Raw genomic sequence first — 21,678 nt, 5'->3', positions numbered from 1 at the left:
TGCGGAATTGACTGATCCGGCTCGAAGGACCAAAATGTTGCGGAAATGTTGTGGCAAAAGTCTTATGACAAAAATGATGCGGGAATGTTGCGTGAAGAATCCTAAATATGTTGCGGGAATGTTGCGTGGAGAATACTGAATATGTTGCGGGAAGGATCCTAAATATGTTGCGGGAAGGTTGCGGGAAAAATCCTAAATATGTTGCGGGAATGTTGCATGAAGAATACTGAATATGTTGCGGGAATGTTGCGGGAAGAATCCTAAATATGTTGCGAGAATGTTGCTTGTAGAATCCTTGATTATTGCGGGAAAGTTGCTTGAAGAGTCCTTGATTATTGCGGGAAAGTTGCTTGGAGAGTCCTTGATTATTGCGGGAAAGCGGCCAAAAATCCTATTCTCCAGAGCAAAATGAAATTCTGATGCTTCAGCTTTGAAGCTACAATTTTTACTGATTTTATTACAAAACTATTCCCTTTATATACACAATTATTTCACAAAACCTACTTATGTCAACAGAAAATTATATTGAATAATATGAGTTGAAAAAACATAAAGTATTTTTAAACTAATCTTCAACACATAATTTTAAATCGTAGTAGTATATATAGTATATCATAATAATAAAAATTTTGCAGCACGAGCATTTATCGATTCTGGGTCTGAGTGTTCGTTCATCACTGAACGACTCAAGCGTAGAATCAACCTGCCATCTAAACGCTTTCATGCCCAAGTCTCGGGCATCAACAATACAAAGGGAATTCCTAATCGAAATGCAAAACCCTCAAAGTGGAGACAGCAAAAGCCTAATATTAAAGTAGGTGACCTTGTGGTCATTAAAGAGGACAACCTACCACCAAACGAATAGAGAATGGGACGAGTGGTAAAACTACATCCTGGATCCGACAACCAAGTACGCGTAGTGGACATCACAAAACGGTCAGGTGACCAGACCACTAGTCAACCTGGTTCTACTTCCACCCTACTCAAAAGGAGCAAAAAAATCCATACCTACGATCTTAACATAATAGCCTAATTTAGCCAATACCTCTCTAGTAGAAGCAAATCTCACCTCGCGATTCACCCTCTATTAGCAGGTGATTTCCAGCACCACTCTTTTGTAACCAAGCAAATCTAAGAAGCTACAACAGGCCCTACAACCTACGAACGATGCAAGTAAGTATGTGAATACCATTAAATGTACCTACATATGATATGTGTGCAAATGAGGTGACTTTCATAAGTTACACATATGCATATGCTATTGTGCACTTTGCATAAAATGTATTTATATGTGTACACATATGCATATATATCTATATATATTATATATAGATTGCTCTTATACGAGGTGTGTTCAAAAAGTATCGCGAATTTCGAATTTTCGCAGGATACGTTATTCGAATTTGGATTTTTGTGTGGCGATATGATGGTACTCATGTCTCTCACTCATGCCGATGAGTTCGGCCATTTTGAATGTTCATTTAATTGTTGACAGCTGCTTTGCTTGCTCGTGTTTCGGCTTGTCTTCAATTTTTTCCTATTCAAAGAGATGGATCAAAGAACCTGTATCAAATTTTGTGTGAAAAACGAAATCGAGTGCGCGAATGCATTCCAATTGTTGACTATGTCATACGGAGAAGCTACTTTGTACCAAAGCAACGTTTATCGGTGGTACAAAATGTTCTCAGAAAGCCGAGAAGATGTGAAAAACGAAAAGCGTGCCGGACGCCCGAGCACTTCAACAACAGACAAAAAATTTATGAAGTGAAGGAAATGGTACTCCTCAATCGTCGAATCACCGTTAGAGAAGTTGCTAAGGACCTAGACACATGGATTGGCTCGTGCCATTCGATTTTTTTCGATGATTTGGGCATGAGACAGGTAGCCGCAAAACTCGTACCAAAACTGTTAAATTTCGAACAAAAGCAGCATCGCATGAACGTTGCTAATGAGATGTTGGACTCTGTCCGCGACGACCCAAATTTGCTCCAGAGGGTCATAACTGGTGACGAACCGTAGGTTTATGGTTGTGACGTGGAAAGCAAAGCTCAATCATCTCAATGGAAGCTGCCGCACGAACCAAGACCGAAAAAAGCGCGCCAATTTCGGTCGAATGTAAAAGTTTTGCTTACCGTTTTCTTCGATTGCAGGGGCGTTGTGCATCATGAGTTCTTGCTACAGGGTAAAACGCTCAATAAGGAATATTGCCTGCAAGTTATGCACAATTTGCGCTAAGCAATCTGCCAGAAACGCCCGGATTTGTGGAAGAACAGAAATTGGCTCTTGCATTACCATAACGCCCCTACTCACACATCGTTGCTTGTGCACGACTGTTTGGCCAAAAACAACACACTAATGACTTTTTCTTTTCTTGTTCCCGAAACTGAAGAGGCCCATGAAAGGACGACGCTACGCTATGATTGACGAGATAAAGACGGCATCGAAGGAGGAGCTGAACAAGATAAAAAAATGATTTTTTTGAAGTGTTTCGAAGATTGGAAAAAATGTTTGCTCAAATGCATAATATCTCATGAGGATTACTTTGAAAGAGACAAAAGAGATATTAATGAATAAATAAATAAATTTAGAAAAAAAACCCAAATTCCCGATACTTTTTGAACATACCTCGTATGTAATAATTTGCCTTGTTATGGCAAAAAAATTAGCAGCCACTTCATTTAGTATTTTTACAAAATTTTTGCTTTGGATTTTTTTCCGTTTGGGGGGAAAAAATAAAAATAGAAAAATTCAGTATTTGGTCTTACCCTAGTTTGATGGTTGGCACGGTGGCACTATTGCTTTTTAATATTGTTTTTCTTGCTGTTGCTGTCGAATGTTGTTGTTCACTTAGCGACATCGCTCCATCTCGGAAGTGATTCTATCTAGAATATTGATTATATTCACTCATTTATTTCATAGAAAGAATTTTCTTAAGAAATAAGCGTTAATAATTTCACTCTATTTCACGATTTTTCGAATTTGCTCGACCAAATCTTGTCATCGCCATATGTCTATCCTTTTTCTTTATTTTTAAAGTATTTTTTATCTTATTTTTATATTGAAAGCCAAACGTTTAGTGGACAACACCAAAAATTGATACCGATCCGACGTCTACACGTGTCAAAAGGAAACTGGCCGAGGTCAGCCATTAAGAAAATTAGGTTCTAAAAACAAAAATAAAAATACCCTACGGAAATGATATAAAAGGATTCCACATTCCATGAATACTTTGCGTAAAGTAACGCAAACTATGTATTAGTCTTTCAAACATCATGCACTCATGTATGCAAACGGTACACGAATTATATTTATATATACATACATATAGTTTTTTTTTTTTGCTTATCATTTTGTTCTTATTATAGACAAAATATAATAAGAACAAAGAAAAATAATATATCACGTACACCACGGCGGGAAACCTTGTACTGGGTTACGATCCACATATAGCCAAGACACGATTCTCCTATGCGGCGAATATTAGAAAAATATTAGTATGTACCCAAATATGTATGCAAATTAAATTCAAAATCGTTTTTTTTTTGTAAAAAACAAAACAAAGGCCTGAGTCTAGAGCGGAAGCTAGGCCTTTCCGCCTAAACAAGCGGAGCGGAAACAAGGTATTTCCGCCTTAATGAAGATAGGATATTGGAGACGAGGCCTCTCCGACCCCAGCTGCAGCATAAACGGCGGCGTGCGATTTACGTTTTTGCCGTTAACTCGAGTTATAAAGAAAACTAAATTTGTTTCCTTTTTTATTTTGTTTATCTATTAAACTCAGCAACTACTTCGATGAACGGGAGGAACAAGACTGACTAAAACTAATTTTACAATTCTTTTTATCAACTACCCATATGTTTTTATAAGTGCGTTATTTATTGAATATTTAGTATTGCATTTTCGGCATGGGAGCGGAAGTGCAACATATACAGATTTTGACCAAGTTAGATTGGAACGGTTGCAATTCTAAGAAAAATAATAAATTAATTTTAATATTGCACTTTCCTTTCCGTGTGGGAATGGAAATTTTGACAAAGTTTTGTTAAATTTTATTATTATTAATATTTTTTTATGTTAAATTAGAACGGTTGCAATTCTTAGAATTGCGACCGAAAAATAATGGATTTTAATATTTACTTTATATTTGCAATGAACTCATCAATTGGATCATTTTTAATATATGTGTGTGTGTTTGTACGAGGGGTGTCGAGATTTGGCCACCCTGGTGTTGCAATCTGGCAACTGACAGCTGTATCGCAAAGTTTGACATTTTTTGGCTTTTACGTACTCAGAACGTTTTGAAATACCAGCACTATTTATGTTGTTTACAGTAACTTAACATCTCATCTCGGTCCAAAAATGGAATTAAATCGTGAACATTTTCGTGCGATTATTTTTTACAACTTTCGACTTGGATTAACTCAGCGACAATGCATGGATGAACTTAATTCATTTTTTGGCGATGAAGCCCCATCAAGGACCAGTGTTTATCGATGGTATGGTGAATTCAATCGTGGTCGTAGTTCACTGCAGCTTGGAATACGATGAATATCTCATCAATACAGGCCAGTGGTCATCTGATCTCGTAACATGGGTGACGACCTTGCTACGAACGCCCAACTGAGTTGTGTGTTGCGAAGGTGATAACTTCCAGAAATGGTCAGGACCTTTTAAGAATTCAGGACCAGACCACCATAGTTTTTGATGCAGTAGTTCAGGCGGTGTTACACCTCTAGAAGCGCAATCTGCTGGATTCAGTTCAGAGCGGATATGGTTCCAACATTCAGGCGGTAAAACTTCTTGTATGTCAGCAACGCGATTGGCAACGAAAGTTATCCACTTACAAGGATGCGCCTGAAGCCATGCCAATGTAATAGTTGAGTCAGTCCAAGCATAGATCGGATAGCGGAGATCATCCCAGCTATGTAACACGCTTCGCGCCAATTTAGCAGCAAGATGTGCAGCGCACAATTCTAAGCGCGGCAGGGTTGTTGTTTTAAGTGGTGCTACCTTAGTCTTCGACGAGATCAGCACGACAGTAATACTGCCGTCGTTGTGTAATGTGCGCGCGTACATTGCGGCAGCGTAAGCGCGCTCGGAAGCGTCAGCGAAAATATGTAGCTCAGTGAACGACTCACCTGCTCCTGTGCCAAACCAGCGACTTATCTTTAAACTTGATAGCAGTAGCAATTCCGAGCGATATTGTCGCCACTGTGCTGCGATGCAGTCTGGAATAACGTCATCCCAACCGACACTCATACGCCAGATCTCCTGAAGCCACATCTTTGATCTTATGGTCGCTGGAGCGAGCAGACCCAGTGGGTCGAAAAGCGTGCTAGCATCAGACAAGAAATTTCTCTTCGTTAAAATAGTGGGTGGTTGATTCAGATTAACTGAGAACGTGAAGTAGTCCTCCTCTGTATTCCATATAAGGCCCAAGGCATGGACATCTTTACTATCGACTAGGTAGTGTGATATATTTTCTGATGCATTCGAAACATTTTCAAAAAGCTCCGCACAATTAGACGCCCATTTTCGAAGTTCAAAACCCCCTTCTTTCAGTATTTCGGAGACGTTTCGTTGTAAACCTAGCAGCTCTTCTTTAGAAGACGCACCAGTGAGGAGATCATCATGTAAAAGTCCTTATGGATGACGGCAGCAGCCTTCTCACAAATGTGTGACGAATATTTTGCGGTTTGTTGCAGCGATTTAACGGCTAAGTTGGACGCAGCGGCAACGCCATAAGTAACGCGCAACATGCGATAATCCTTTATGGGTAACGTCGGGTCACGACGCCAGACAATGCGTTGTAGATCGAGGTTTTTCGTGGACATGCATATTTGGCGGTACATTTTCGCGATGTCCGCTGTTACTGCGTAGCGATGCGTTCTGAAACGTGTTAAAATAGAATATAAATCAGGTTGCAATTGGGGACCAACAAATAATACATCGTTCGACGAATTCCCGGTGGTGGTTTTGGCGGACGCATTGAACACGACTCTCAATTTAGTCGTGACACTTGACTCTTTTATAACGGGGTGATGCGGCATATAGAACGTTTGATCCGTTGGCGGTGGTGCAAGTTCCATGTGCTTCATGTCGATGAGTTCTTGCATGAACTCATTGTAGCGTTGGCGTAGGTCGTCATCTCGCGCAAGTCTTTTTTCGATGCTTAGTAGACTTCGAACAGCATAACTTCGTGATGCTCCCAAGGGTACGTCAGATCTCAGCGGCAGCTCTACTATAAATCGACCGTCAGGTGACCTTCTGTGCGTTTTTTCGAAAAACTCTTCACAATAGCGTTCTTCGTAAGTGAGGTGGGCCTTTTTCGGTGCTTCTTCTAACTCCCAAAGTCTAGTGAGCGCTCGATCTAAATGAACTTCACAATACAAAGACTGTAAGCCGAGCGAAGCGGATTCGGACCCATCGACATTTCCAAACAACGTCCAACCGAAAACCGTTCGTTGAGCCATGGGCGTACCGGGTGGACCCTTAAGAATCTCCGAGCAGAGGAGCTGTCCCATGACGTCCATTCCGACCAAGATATCGATACGCCCGGGTTTCATGAAGTGCTGATCGGCTAAAAATAGATCTTGTAGGTGCGGCCACGCCGAAACCTTCAAGGGCTGTGTTGGCAAATCGCTTGTGATTTTAGGCAGAATCAATGCGTCAACAGTAAAGCATATATCTGAAAAATGAGATAATAATGAAAGTAATACTTCACCTTTAGAGCGTATCCCTTGGGAGGAACCAATTCCAGAAATTAATATTGCGGACCCTCTTCGCGGTAATCCCAAGCGTTGTACACATGACTCGGTTACGAAGGAAGCATGCGAACCAGAATCAAACAACAAGCGAGCGGGTTGCCAATGACCAGAGCAATCGCGTACCTTGACTAAGGCGGTCGCCAACAGCACAGTTCTTTCTCTTGGACGAGGCTGGTTGGGATTGGCATTCAAATGTGAAGACGTACAGGCAGCAGCGGTGTCTGTGGAAGGACCGTTAGCGGATGAAACGGTTACGTTCGTTTGATGCATGACGTCTGCGGCGGGGGAGAAAGGCCTAAGAGAGGCGCTGTTGACGAAATGAGTAACGGTTGTAGCGTTAGTTGTAGCGGCAGCATTATGCAACAGCGTATGATGGCGTTGATGGCAAATCCTGCATGCAGATGTGCTGTTACACTTTGCCTTGTAATGGCCTGAACTTAAGCAGTTCATGCACACGCGCGATTCTCTCACAAATTTCGACTTACCGTTTGCGTCAAGGTCCCGAAATTTTTCACAACTGTATATTTTGTGTGGCCCGTTATAAAATGTACAGCCCGTGCTGTCCTGATCTTGCACTGCGTGAAACACATTCGTAGACTTACACACCGACGCGGTTTTACCCTTAGCTGGCAATAATACCGTTGACGATGATAGCATTGATAGAGAACGACATCTAACTTCTAAAAACGTGGCCAGCTGTTCGAATGTCGGAGGCTCATCAGTGACAAGTGATAGCTCCCATTGCTTTCGTGTCTCGAAGCCTAATTTATTGACTAGTTCGTACACTAGCCAATCGTCCCAAAGCCTTAAGCTCGCGTATATGTTGCTGGAAAGCGTCGGTCACTCCCTTAATTGCGTCAGCGGTATCACTAGCTGCTCTCTTTACGTTGGCCATAGCTCTAAATGTCCTTCAACTATAACGCGCATGACCTTATAACGCGATTTTAGTAGGTCCCAAGCTTCTTCATAATTAACATCACATATTTTAAACCCACTTATGATTTTTAACGCGTCACCCCTTAAACAACTACGAAGATAGTGGAGTTTTTGACCATTCGACAATGCGGCATTACAGTCGACCAAAGCAGAAAATGTGTCAAAAAAACCGATCCACTCAGTGGAATCCCCAGAGAATTTAGGCAGCTCCATCTTTGGCAGCCGTATTGCTGCAGACACAGGCGTTGACACGGAAGCGGGTTGCGCTTCGGCACGACACTTCTGTACGCGATTGAAATTTGCTAAAGCCGTAGAGTACCACGTCTCAGCTTGAATTCGCACACTTTCTTCAATATCTACATTTTCACTTCCACACGAAATTTCGACCGTATCTTGAGCGCTATTAAAGCGAGTCCACTGTTCACTGAGCAGTTGCATATAACTCTTTATGCTTTCTGCATCCATTGTAAAGGCATCGTCCACACTCTTAGCCATATACCCCTTAATGGCGTTAAGTGCAGAGTCGCGTGTTTTTACCGAGCTCGACATTTTTTTTTCTTGTCCTTGTAGATTTGAAGAACGATATTTGCACTGCTATCACACACAAATCAACGCACCGAAATCGATTGGTAGAAAGACCCAAAAAATGCTAATTAATTGAGATATGTATATAGTATCTGTTTGCACCTTAGCAAAAATCTATTGGCTAAACTCAAAATGCTTGCGGAAATGAACTTATCCGGCTCGAAGGACCAAAATGTTGCGGAATTGACTGATCCGGCTCGAAGGACCAAAATGTTGCGGAAATGTTGTGGCAAAAGTCTTATGACAAAAATGATGCGGGAATGTTGCGTGAAGAATCCTAAATATGTTGCGGGAATGTTGCGTGGAGAATACTGAATATGTTGCGGGAATGTTGCGGGAAGGTTGCGGGAAAAATCCTAAATATGTTGCGGGAATGTTGCATGAAGAATACTGAATATGTTGCGGGAATGTTGCGGGAAGAATCCTAAATATGTTGCGAGAATGTTGCTTGTAGAATCCTTGATTATTGCGGGAAAGTTGCTTGAAGAGTCCTTGATTATTGCGGGAAAGTTGCTTGGAGAGTCCTTGATTATTGCGGGAAAGCGGCCAAAAATCCTATTCTCCAGAGCAAAATGAAATTCTGATGCTTCAGCTTTGAAGCTACAATTTTTACTGATTTTATTACAAAACTATTCCCTTTATATACACAATTATTTCACAAAACCTACTTATGTCAACAGAAAATTATATTGAATAATATGAGTTGAAAAAACATAAAGTATTTTTAAACTAATCTTCAACACATAATTTTAAATCGTAGTAGTATATATAGTATATCATAATAATAAAAATTTTGCAGCACGAGCATTTATCGATTCTGGGTCTGAGTGTTCGTTCATCACTGAACGACTCAAGCGTAGAATCAACCTGCCATCTAAACGCTTTCATGCCCAAGTCTCGGGCATCAACAATACAAAGGGAATTCCTAATCGAAATGCAAAACCCTCAAAGTGGAGACAGCAAAAGCCTAATATTAAAGTAGGTGACCTTGTGGTCATTAAAGAGGACAACCTACCACCAAACGAATAGAGAATGGGACGAGTGGTAAAACTACATCCTGGATCCGACAACCAAGTACGCGTAGTGGACATCACAAAACGGTCAGGTGACCAGACCACTAGTCAACCTGGTTCTACTTCCACCCTACTCAAAAGGAGCAAAAAAATCCATACCTACGATCTTAACATAATAGCCTAATTTAGCCAATACCTCTCTAGTAGAAGCAAATCTCACCTCGCGATTCACCCTCTATTAGCAGGTGATTTCCAGCACCACTCTTTTGTAACCAAGCAAATCTAAGAAGCTACAACAGGCCCTACAACCTACGAACGATGCAAGTAAGTATGTGAATACCATTAAATGTACCTACATATGATATGTGTGCAAATGAGGTGACTTTCATAAGTTACACATATGCATATGCTATTGTGCACTTTGCATAAAATGTATTTATATGTGTACACATATGCATATATATCTATATATATTATATATAGATTGCTCTTATACGAGGTGTGTTCAAAAAGTATCGCGAATTTCGAATTTTCGCAGGATACGTTATTCGAATTTGGATTTTTGTGTGGCGATATGATGGTACTCATGTCTCTCACTCATGCCGATGAGTTCGGCCATTTTGAATGTTCATTTAATTGTTGACAGCTGCTTTGCTTGCTCGTGTTTCGGCTTGTCTTCAATTTTTTCCTATTCAAAGAGATGGATCAAAGAACCTGTATCAAATTTTGTGTGAAAAACGAAATCGAGTGCGCGAATGCATTCCAATTGTTGACTATGTCATACGGAGAAGCTACTTTGTACCAAAGCAACGTTTATCGGTGGTACAAAATGTTCTCAGAAAGCCGAGAAGATGTGAAAAACGAAAAGCGTGCCGGACGCCCGAGCACTTCAACAACAGACAAAAAATTTATGAAGTGAAGGAAATGGTACTCCTCAATCGTCGAATCACCGTTAGAGAAGTTGCTAAGGACCTAGACACATGGATTGGCTCGTGCCATTCGATTTTTTTCGATGATTTGGGCATGAGACAGGTAGCCGCAAAACTCGTACCAAAACTGTTAAATTTCGAACAAAAGCAGCATCGCATGAACGTTGCTAATGAGATGTTGGACTCTGTCCGCGACGACCCAAATTTGCTCCAGAGGGTCATAACTGGTGACGAACCGTAGGTTTATGGTTGTGACGTGGAAAGCAAAGCTCAATCATCTCAATGGAAGCTGCCGCACGAACCAAGACCGAAAAAAGCGCGCCAATTTCGGTCGAATGTAAAAGTTTTGCTTACCGTTTTCTTCGATTGCAGGGGCGTTGTGCATCATGAGTTCTTGCTACAGGGTAAAACGCTCAATAAGGAATATTGCCTGCAAGTTATGCACAATTTGCGCTAAGCAATCTGCCAGAAACGCCCGGATTTGTGGAAGAACAGAAATTGGCTCTTGCATTACCATAACGCCCCTACTCACACATCGTTGCTTGTGCACGACTGTTTGGCCAAAAACAACACACTAATGACTTTTTCTTTTCTTGTTCCCGAAACTGAAGAGGCCCATGAAAGGACGACGCTACGCTATGATTGACGAGATAAAGACGGCATCGAAGGAGGAGCTGAACAAGATAAAAAAATGATTTTTTTGAAGTGTTTCGAAGATTGGAAAAAATGTTTGCTCAAATGCATAATATCTCATGAGGATTACTTTGAAAGAGACAAAAGAGATATTAATGAATAAATAAATAAATTTAGAAAAAAAACCCAAATTCCCGATACTTTTTGAACATACCTCGTATGTAATAATTTGCCTTGTTATGGCAAAAAAATTAGCAGCCACTTCATTTAGTATTTTTACAAAATTTTTGCTTTGGATTTTTTTCCGTTTGGGGGGAAAAAATAAAAATAGAAAAATTCAGTATTTGGTCTTACCCTAGTTTGATGGTTGGCACGGTGGCACTATTGCTTTTTAATATTGTTTTTCTTGCTGTTGCTGTCGAATGTTGTTGTTCACTTAGCGACATCGCTCCATCTCGGAAGTGATTCTATCTAGAATATTGATTATATTCACTCATTTATTTCATAGAAAGAATTTTCTTAAGAAATAAGCGTTAATAATTTCACTCTATTTCACGATTTTTCGAATTTGCTCGACCAAATCTTGTCATCGCCATATGTCTATCCTTTTTCTTTATTTTTAAAGTATTTTTTATCTTATTTTTATATTGAAAGCCAAACGTTTAGTGGACAACACCAAAAATTGATACCGATCCGACGTCTACACGTGTCAAAAGGAAACTGGCCGAGGTCAGCCATTAAGAAAATTAGGTTCTAAAAACAAAAATAAAAATACCCTACGGAAATGATATAAAAGGATTCCACATTCCATGAATACTTTGCGTAAAGTAACGCAAACTATGTATTAGTCTTTCAAACATCATGCACTCATGTATGCAAACGGTACACGAATTATATTTATATATACATACATATAGTTTTTTTTTTTTGCTTATCATTTTGTTCTTATTATAGACAAAATATAATAAGAACAAAGAAAAATAATATATCACGTACACCACGGCGGGAAACCTTGTACTGGGTTACGATCCACATATAGCCAAGACACGATTCTCCTATGCGGCGAATATTAGAAAAATATTAGTATGTACCCAAATATGTATGCAAATTAAATTCAAAATCGTTTTTTTTTTGTACAAAACAAAACAAAGGCCTGAGTCTAGAGCGGAAGCTAGGCCTTTCCGCCTAAACAAGCGGAGCGGAAACAAGGTATTTCCGCCTTAATGAAGATAGGATATTGGAGACGAGGCCTCTCCGACCCCAGCTGCAGCATAAACGGCGGCGTGCGATTTACGTTTTTGCCGTTAACTCGAGTTATAAAGAAAACTAAATTTGTTTCCTTTTTTATTTTGTTTATCTATTAAACTCAGCAACTACTTCGATGAACGGGAGGAACAAGACTGACTAAAACTAATTTTACAATTCTTTTTATCAACTACCCATATGTTTTTATAAGTGCGTTATTTATTGAATATTTAGTATTGCATTTTCGGCATGGGAGCGGAAGTGCAACATATACAGATTTTGACCAAGTTAGATTGGAACGGTTGCAATTCTAAGAAAAATAATAAATTAATTTTAATATTGCACTTTCCTTTCCGTGTGGGAATGGAAATTTTGACAAAGTTTTGTTAAATTTTATTATTATTAATATTTTTTTATGTTAAATTAGAACGGTTGCAATTCTTAGAATTGCGACCGAAAAATAATGGATTTTAATATTTACTTTATATTTGCAATGAACTCATCAATTGGATCATTTTTAATATATGTGTGTGTGTTTGTACGAGGGGTGTCGAGATTTGGCCACCCTGGTGTTGCAATCTGGCAACTGACAGCTGTATCGCAAAGTTTGACATTTTTTGGCTTTTACGTACTCAGAACGTTTTGAAATACCAGCACTATTTATGTTGTTTACAGTAACTTAACATCTCATCTCGGTCCAAAAATGGAATTAAATCGTGAACATTTTCGTGCGATTATTTTTTACAACTTTCGACTTGGATTAACTCAGCGACAATGCATGGATGAACTTAATTCATTTTTTGGCGATGAAGCCCCATCAAGGACCAGTGTTTATCGATGGTATGGTGAATTCAATCGTGGTCGTAGTTCACTGCAAGACGAATTTCGTGAAGGTCGTCCAAAATCAGTTGTTGTTCCGAAAACCATTGATGCTGTGCGCGAACTGATATTGCAAGATCGTCATGTGACCTATCGTGAGATTGAGACAATCTTAGGCATTAGTGGGACTAGCATACATTCAATATTGCATAAACATTTGACTGTCAAAAAAAATTGTTCGCGTTGGATCCCACACAATTTGTCAATCGCTCAAAAAAAGGCTCGTGTCGATTGGTCGAAGGAAATGCTCAAAAAATACGATCGCGGGGCTTCGAAACACGTCTATGACATCGTGACAGGTGATGAATCATGGATTTACGCGTATGAGCCCGAAAGTAAACAGCAGTCGACTGTATGGGTGTTTCAATATAAGCCAAATCCAACAAAAGTTGTTCGCGCACGAAGCACTTCCAAGCAAATGGTCGCCTGTTTTTCGGAAAAACTGGACATGTCGCAACCGTACTCGTACCACTAGAACAATGCAGAACAGTAAATTCTGAGTGGTACACAACCATTTGTTTGCCAGTTGTCTTCCAAGAAATTAGGAAAACCAATCGCCAAAGACGGATCACTCTTCACCAGGACAATGCGAGCTCTCACACATCGGCTCAAACAACTGCATTTTTGAGCACCCAAAACATCGAATTAATGGGTCATCCGCCGTATAGTCGTGACTTGGCACCGAATGACTTATTTTTATTCCCGTACGTAAAAAAAAAACTGAGCGGTCAACGTTTTTCGACACCTGAAGAAGCGGTTTCGACATTCAGAATGCATGTTTTGGAGGTACCTTATTCAGAGTGGCAAAAGTGATTCGACAATTGGTTCAAACGCATGCAAAAGTGTATAGATCTTCATGGAGAGTATTTTGAAAAACAATAAAGTGATTTTCGATGATTAAAATTTGTTTTTGTTCTCTAATCCCGACATATAAAAGGCGCCCCTCGTATATGTAACTTCTCCCTCCTTTAGATTAGAATTCTCCATGAATTCTTTTATTTAATATTACTTTAATATACCTTTGCTTCATAATTAAAAAAATTAGGGTAATAATAATTATTGTTGTTAATACAAAATTAAATCCATAAGATATATTACTATGATATTTTAGTGTTTCAATATTTCTAGAATTATATTTATTTTCTGCTTTAATTTCTTGAAATGTTATTTTATGTGAAAAGTTTTTTTTTCGTATATATATTTCCAATTGCATATTCTTCACCTTTGTTTTCAATTATATTTGAAAAATAATAATCTTTCATTCTGACTGAACAATTATTGAGTTTTCTTACAATATATAATTTCCGTTTAAATTAATTTTCTCAAAATCACTATTTTGGTTGATACTAATATTTATTGCATTCTTAATTATAATTGTATCTATGTCTAATTGTATAATTTCTAAATCTTTATTCTTTATTAGTTGACAATTTTTTTTTATTACACAGTGGCTACTTAATTTTAAATTCTTTATATGTTTGTTTTCTTCAAACTTATATGTATATTTTATTTTCAAAATCAATTGTTTGCTCTATTACAGAAACTATTTCATCGATGTGATCATTTGCTGGTGGAACAGTTATGAATGTTTTGGGTGTTTTTATCCCAAAAATTAAACATGAATTATTAAAGAATGACGTTCCTGTCTGAATATATCTTCTGCTCAAATATGAACGAGACGGTATCAATAAAACGGTCCGCGGATGACATATGACAAAAATAAATTTTTTGTTTTTTCGTAGGACTGTTATAAGCTTACATGGCAAATTTCAGCGTGATATGTCACATAGTTTGTTTTCTGTGCTACTGTAAACAAGTCAAGCTCGAGTGTGTTCTTCGAATTATCTTTTATGACTTCAATTGTCTCAAAATGATTTCCACGGAGTGGCAACTTGAGCTTAGGAAACAGGAAAAAGTCACATGGAGCCATATCAGGCGAACACGGTGCTTGCGGAACGATATTAATATTATTTTTGTTCAAATAATCGCGAACAAGACGTGATGTGTGAGCTGGTGCATTATCGTGATGCAAGAACCATGACTTGTTGTCCCACAATTCCTTCCTTTTAAGACAAATGTTCTCGCGCAAACGCTTTAAAACGTCTAAATAATATTCACCGTTAACCGATTTTGCGATTTGTGCGATTTTCAAGCACAATTTGCTTTACTTTTCCAATGTTTTCGTCGTTTACTGATGTTGCTGGACGACGTTCATGAGGCAAGTTTTCAACCGATGTACGGCCCTCTTTGAACGATTTGTACCACTGGAAAACACGTGCACGCGATAGAGCAGAGTCTCCATAGGTTGTCTGCAATATTTTTAAGGCATCTGAAGCCGAAATTTTGTTGGAATAACAAAATTTCAAACAAATTCTTTGTTCAACTTGAATTTCCATCGTTAAATTCGAAGAACACACTCGAGCTTGACTTGTTTACAGTAGCACAGAAAACAAACTATGTGACACATCACGCTGAAATTTGCCATGTAAGCTTGTAACAGTCCTACCAAAAAACAAAAAAATTATTTTGGCCATATGTCATCCGCGGACCGTTTTATTGATACCGTCTCGTTCATATTTGAGCAGAAGTTATTTTAGCTTATTATAATCTATCGCATATTTTTTTATTTCATTATAAGGTAATATACTTGGATGTGCAAATTACATTATCCTGCAAGAGTTCAATTTTATGTTTAATTAATTGTATATTTGATAATTGTTCTAAATATATATGTTTATCATTTTCCGTTTCTACAAAATTATTGATAGCATTTAATTCTGTTTCTATTATTTTTCTGTCGTTTTTAACAATCATTTTTAAATGGTTTATACTCTCATTAAAATAATCATTAATTAGAATTTGTTGCCCGTTATTTTCTTTAATTTCGTCAATACTAAAAAGATGTTTCTGAATGTTCTGTCTGTCTTCGTCGTCCATAGTCCCGAACAACCATTTCGAAGCACTACATATTCCGTTAATTAGTCGTCACCGCTGTCTGTTCTGTTTTGGTATTAAAGTAACTAATTTATTTCTAGCGTCTAACAATTCTAATTCAAGTAAGTGTTTGTTTTTTGTTTTCATTAGATTGATATTTTCAGCCATCAGGTTTAAAATGTTTTCTATTTCATTCATTTCATTTCTCACATTCTTCTAAATTTTTCTTGATTTTTTCTAAATCTATACGTCCTTCCTGTATTTCTTTTGGTGTGTGTTTTATGCTGGAATGAAACCTTTCGTTGTAATTTCTTATTGTTCGTTGAATTAATTGCTGTATAGGCAAGTCTTTGTTTATTTGGTATAAAATTCTAAATTTTTCTACTATCGTGTTATGGAATCTTTCTATGTCTGAGTTTCCTGTATGACTATTTGGTTTTGTTAAATGTAATTCTATTCCTTGTTCTGTTAAAAATTCTTTTATTCTTATTGCTTTAAATTCATTATCTGTAACAATTTTCTTAAGTTTCCCTATTTTAGTGAAATGATCTTCCAGTTGTGCAATAATGGTGATATGGTTTCTATCTTTCAATGCATAAGCTGCTGCGAACTTTGAAAACTTATCTCTGATTGTTAAAAAGTGGTATCCTTTCATGGCATATGTATCTACGTGTATAATTTCATTTTTATTTGTTGGCGTTTCTTTAAAACTCAATTTTGGTTTAACTGGTTTCCTATCATACTTCACTTCCTGACAAACCTCACACTGATTGATAACTATTTGAATCAATTCCATTAACTTTGGATACTATATGATGTTTTTTATTTGGTTATATGTTTCTAGAATCCCTGAGTGTAAACTTTCTCTCACATGGTATAATGATATTTGTTTTACTGCTTCAACCTCAGGTTCGATATCTTGTGCTCTTCTTGTACATTTAATAAATTTTACCTGACTGTCGTTCGAATAGGTTTCAATAAGCTTCTCCTTTACTTTATTATAGCTGAATACTTCCACATAGATCCCTATTGTTCCTTTTGTAATATTATATATTTCTTAAATATTTCTCCCATTTCATTGAAATCTGCTTCAGCTATAAAAATGATTCTTTTATTATGTATAATCTTCATTTCTTCCACTTTGTTATTTGTTATTATGATCTGTGTACTATATTTATTGACGATTTCTTCCTTAATGCTAAAATGATCCTGTAACTCTTCCTCTGCTGAATGGCTGTTGCATTAGATATATTGTCATCTTCTATATTGTTTATTGTTTTAACACTTTTTGTATTGTCCAAGTCTTCCTGTTCGTCTACCTCATTAAGTCTGTCTAACCTACTCAAAAAATCCGCAACCCTATTATCTTTTCCTTTTATGTATTCTATGTCAAAGTCGTATTCACCTAGTTTCAAGAGCTAGCGTTGATGTCTCGGAGACCTTTATATTTTGAGTGAAGGAATTTAATTGGTTGATGGTCCGTACAAATTTTGAATTTTCTGCCATAAAGATAGGGTCTTAGGTACTTGACGCTCCATACTACGGCCAGAAATTCTTTGTCTGTGGCAGAATAATTACGTTCGTGATTGTTTAGGGTTCTGGATATAAAACAGGTTGGATGTCCTTCTTGAGAAAGGACGGCTCCAATGGCATAATATGATGCGTCTGTTGTCAAAATAATTTTTTTTCGAAATTTGGGTATCTTAAAACCGGATATGAAATAATCAAAAGTTTGACTCCTTTTTTTCAAATATTTTGACATGGGCTGTGCTACTTTGACATAATCCTTTACAAATTTTCTATAATATCCCGTGAGTCCGAGGAACCCTTTTATTTGTCTTTTAGTTTTTGGTAGTGTTAGTTCCTGAATAATCTTAATTTTGTTAGGATTTGGTTTTATTCCTTCATTAGTTAATACATGGCCTAAAAAATCGGTTTCATTTTTTTTTTAATTACATTTATCTACCTATATTTTTAAATTAGCTTTATCTTACGCCGTAAAAATATCCTTGATTGCCTTAATGTGTTCTTTTAGTGACATACTGAATATTAATATATCATATCATATATAAGCACTACATAGACAGGAGTTCAAGGTAAGGGAATTAGTGAAAAAATCAAATGTTTTTTTTTTTGGGAAATTTCAACCAGTTTTAATTTTTGATGGTAAAGAACATTCTCGCCCTGAAAAATATTTTTTTTTTTATTTTAATCTCGCAATTAATATTTGAAGCTTGCTTAATTCGTTTTCCTACAAAATTGTTTGTGATGAGCAAACCCTCTTCAATAATTGTTTTGAATACTGACTCTAGACTCATAATTCTACTTGAAATAGATAAACCTACCGCACTTAGATGATTTGTGCCGGGGCGAACAAAGAAACAATTTTTTTTGTTCAAAATTATGTGTATTCATCAACGTAATTTCCATCAAGAGCAACGCAATCATTCCAGCACCGCTCCAACATTTCAATAACACTTTTGTAGAACGATTTATCTTTTGTCTCATTATAAACCATAGTTTCAGAGATAACCTCTTCATTCAAGCGAATTTTCTTACCAGTAGTCGCTTTGGACGTCGTTCACCAGTTGCTGTCTACTCATAGTCCGTAAGCCAGCGACAGATTTTCACGACCAAGTTCGTCTCAGTCGATAATTCGTAAAATGCCTCAGATAGTTGCATTATGAAGCTTTGTAAACGTCAGCTGCGGCTCCGAGGGTGGGTTGAGCAGTGGTAGCCGCCCACTCACGTAAAAAAAAAAATATTTTTAGTCATTTCCTCCCGATTAAAACATTGATCAAATTAAAGTTAGACTAATATTTTGAAGAAATAAAATTGTCAGCTAATTATAAAGTGGTGGATTATACGTTAGCTGGTCACAAAAATATGAAAAAAATATTTTTTTTCAGTGATTTCCTCCCAAAGGAAAATTTATCAGATGATAGTTTATGTGTTGTTTTTAATAAATAAATAAGTCAGCTGGCTATATGTAGGTGGAATATGTGTCAGCTGATGCCCTGAAGGTGTAACGTAGGAGCTAGTCGGAAGCATTTATAGCCTGAGTAAATGTATCAGCTGACGAGTTTTCCCCCAACATACTGCCAGCTGATTTGTTTTATTATTTAAAGGATCATTTCAACAATCCGCACAAACATTTTTTTTTCGGGAGGAAATGACGTACTTGAAGTTATTCAACAATACATTTAATGTGCAAACTGAAATGTATAATTTTATGGCAATGTTTCGATTAAATCAAATTTTGTATGGGAAGTTTCCGATTCTTAAGAATAGAAATAAATAAATTTTTTTTTAAGTAAATCAACTAATTTGTAATTTTTCAGAACTTAAATTTATAATGTTTAAGATTTAATACAAAAAGTTATTTAATTATGTTTGGTAATTTTATCATTTTATTTTTCGCTTCTGCTCATCTCACTTTCTTCTCTTTCTGGCTCACTGTCAGAGCTGTTTTCCACCATGTCTTCATTATCGTCATCTGTTTAAAAATACAAAAAATAATTTAGTGTAAAAAATAATTTAGTCATACAAATTTGGATATCTTCTGCAATATTACCCATATTGGCTAACATAATTATTAATACGTCAGTATCCGAACAACGAATCGTTACATTTGCATTAAAATCTAACTGGCAAACATGGAAAATTATTTTTGTGTCGGCTTCTTCGTGAGCTGGACACGAAAGTGTTTTTTCTACCGTTTTTACCACTTTAGAATCTGCAACTACGTACTTAAAACAATCGTCAGCATTGACATACATTATTTTATTATTAATATATGATGCCATATAATTTTCTTCCCAATTTTCAATAAAAAACTGTTCCATACCTCGGAGTTTATGCTCAGTGTCTTTAATTTTTTTTTTTTATTATTTCCCTTTTTAAATTACAATCTGTTAAATTTAAACAATAAGTAATTATTTGTAAAGTACTATTGGAATTCTTTGTTCTCTAACCAATGCTAGATAAACATTAAATTTTGCTTCAGATTATGCTACATTATATTATTTTCTAAGTGTTATAATAATTATTATTATTAATTTTTTTTTTCTTTATTGTTTTGTTAAATTGTGAGGCCTGTTGGAGTTAATCGTTTTAATCTTCGTTTTCCCGCTTTCTCCGATTGTAGTAATATAGTTTGCGCATTTGTTCATTTTGATGATTTGTTAGTCGTTGTACCTAACATGTACCTATGCTTGATGCTGTATTTTCTAATTGTGTCATCTATTGGGTCGATATTGAGGTAGCTGTGGATCACGTCGTTTGGTATATACCAGCCTGCTTTTGTTATTGTTCGAAGTATTTTAGATTGGGTCCTTTGAATTATTATGATATTGGATTTTTTTGCTGTGCCCCAGATTTCTATCCCATATTTCCAAATGGGTGAGATTATAGATTTATATATCACCACTTTGTTGTTAAGACTTAGTTTTGAATTTTTAGTCAACAGCCAGTACAGTTGTCTGAATTTGTTTTTGATTTCATTTCGCTTGTTTTCTATATGTCGTTTCCAATTTAATTTTTCATCTATAGTTATGCCAAGGTACTTTGCACTCGGGTGGATTTTTATTTCATTGCTTTTTATAGTTAGTTTGTGTTTCTTAGGCTTTCTATTTGTATAAATTACTTGTACCGTTTTATCTTTGTTGACCTCTATTCCCCATTTATCGAGCCATGATACAGTGTCATTTATTGTTTGTTGAAGAATGTCAGTAACTTTTTTTTCTATTTTGTCTGATGCCATTAAAACCGTGTCATCCGCGAATGTGGCTATCATGCAATTTTTTGTTGTTGATATCGGTATATCTGCTGTAAATATCAGGTACAATAGAGGGCCTAGGACACTACCTTGGGGCACACCTGCTGTCATTTGCATCATGCTTGAGCATTCGTCTTCAAACTTTATAAAAAAATGTCGGTTTTCCAGATAACTTTTGAGAATTGTGAAGTGATTCCGTGGCAATATTTCGCTTTGCTTGTGCATTAGTCCTTTATGCCACACCCTGTCAAAAGCTTTTGCAATATCTAGGGAGACAGCTATGCAGGACCCTTTATTATCCATATCATCTAGTATTTTGTTTATAACTCTGTGGACTCGTTGCACAGTTGAATGCTGTCGTCTAAATCCAAATTGATGGCTTGGTATTATATTTTTTTCTATCAGAATTTCGTCTAATCTGGCAAAGAATATTTTTTCAAATACTTTTGAAAGAATGGGCAAGAGACTGATGGGGCGATATGATGTCGTGTCTGATGCATTTTTACCTGGTTTGGGGATGGCCGTTATTTGTGCAACTTTCCAGAGGCGTGGGAAGCATTGTGTCCTTAATATGCTGTTGAATATTTGTCGTATATATGTGATTGCTACATCAGGTAGTTCTTTTAGTATTTTACCATTTATTAGATCGTAGCCCGGTGCTTTTTTACTTTTCAGATTTTTCAAATGATATTATATTTGATTTCTCCTGAGGTTGTCATTTTCATTTTCTTTTCTAGGTTACTCGTATTTACATTTTGTTCAATGTGCTGATTGTCTTTTTCGTTTGAGAATATTGTTTTAAAGTGTTCAGCTAGTGTGTTTGTCTTCTCTTTATTGGTCTTTGCCCAAGTTCCGTGTTGTGTTTTGATGGGAGGTTTATGTGGAACTGCTTAATCAATGGGAAAATGTATCTATCAAAGGCAATGATATTGACTTTTGCTCTGTTTGCACAAATCATTTGCAATACTTTTTTTGAAATG

General features: G+C 36.9%; 2 protein-coding genes across 2 annotated transcripts; both read right to left on the bottom strand.

The window, feature by feature from the left end:
* Positions 1–5,588: 5,588 nt before the first annotated feature.
* LOC129251362 (uncharacterized) lies at positions 5,589–7,424 on the bottom strand. Its single transcript, XM_054890761.1, has one exon. It carries the CDS (start codon positions 7,422–7,424, stop codon positions 5,589–5,591), a length of 1,836 nt encoding a protein of 611 aa, XP_054746736.1.
* A 225-nt stretch (positions 7,425–7,649) lies between these two features.
* Positions 7,650–8,252, bottom strand: LOC129251361 (uncharacterized). Its single transcript, XM_054890760.1, has one exon. The coding sequence runs from the start codon at positions 8,250–8,252 to the stop codon at positions 7,650–7,652; it is 603 nt and encodes a 200-aa protein (XP_054746735.1).
* Between the last annotated feature and the right edge of the window lie 13,426 nt (positions 8,253–21,678).

This window comes from Anastrepha obliqua, unplaced genomic scaffold (genome assembly GCF_027943255.1).
Source record: "Anastrepha obliqua isolate idAnaObli1 unplaced genomic scaffold, idAnaObli1_1.0 ptg000012l, whole genome shotgun sequence".
NCBI classification, from domain to species: domain Eukaryota; kingdom Metazoa; phylum Arthropoda; class Insecta; order Diptera; family Tephritidae; genus Anastrepha; species Anastrepha obliqua.
This window is presented reverse-complemented; position numbering and strand designations above follow the sequence as displayed.

Bases quoted from the DNA above. Each gene is read 5' to 3' on its own strand.
- LOC129251362 (XM_054890761.1), bottom strand. From the start codon at position 7,424: ATGCTATCATCGTCAACGGTATTATTGCCAGCTAAGGGTAAAACCGCG.
- LOC129251361 (XM_054890760.1), bottom strand. From the start codon at position 8,252: ATGTCGAGCTCGGTAAAAACACGCGACTCTGCACTTAACGCCATTAAG.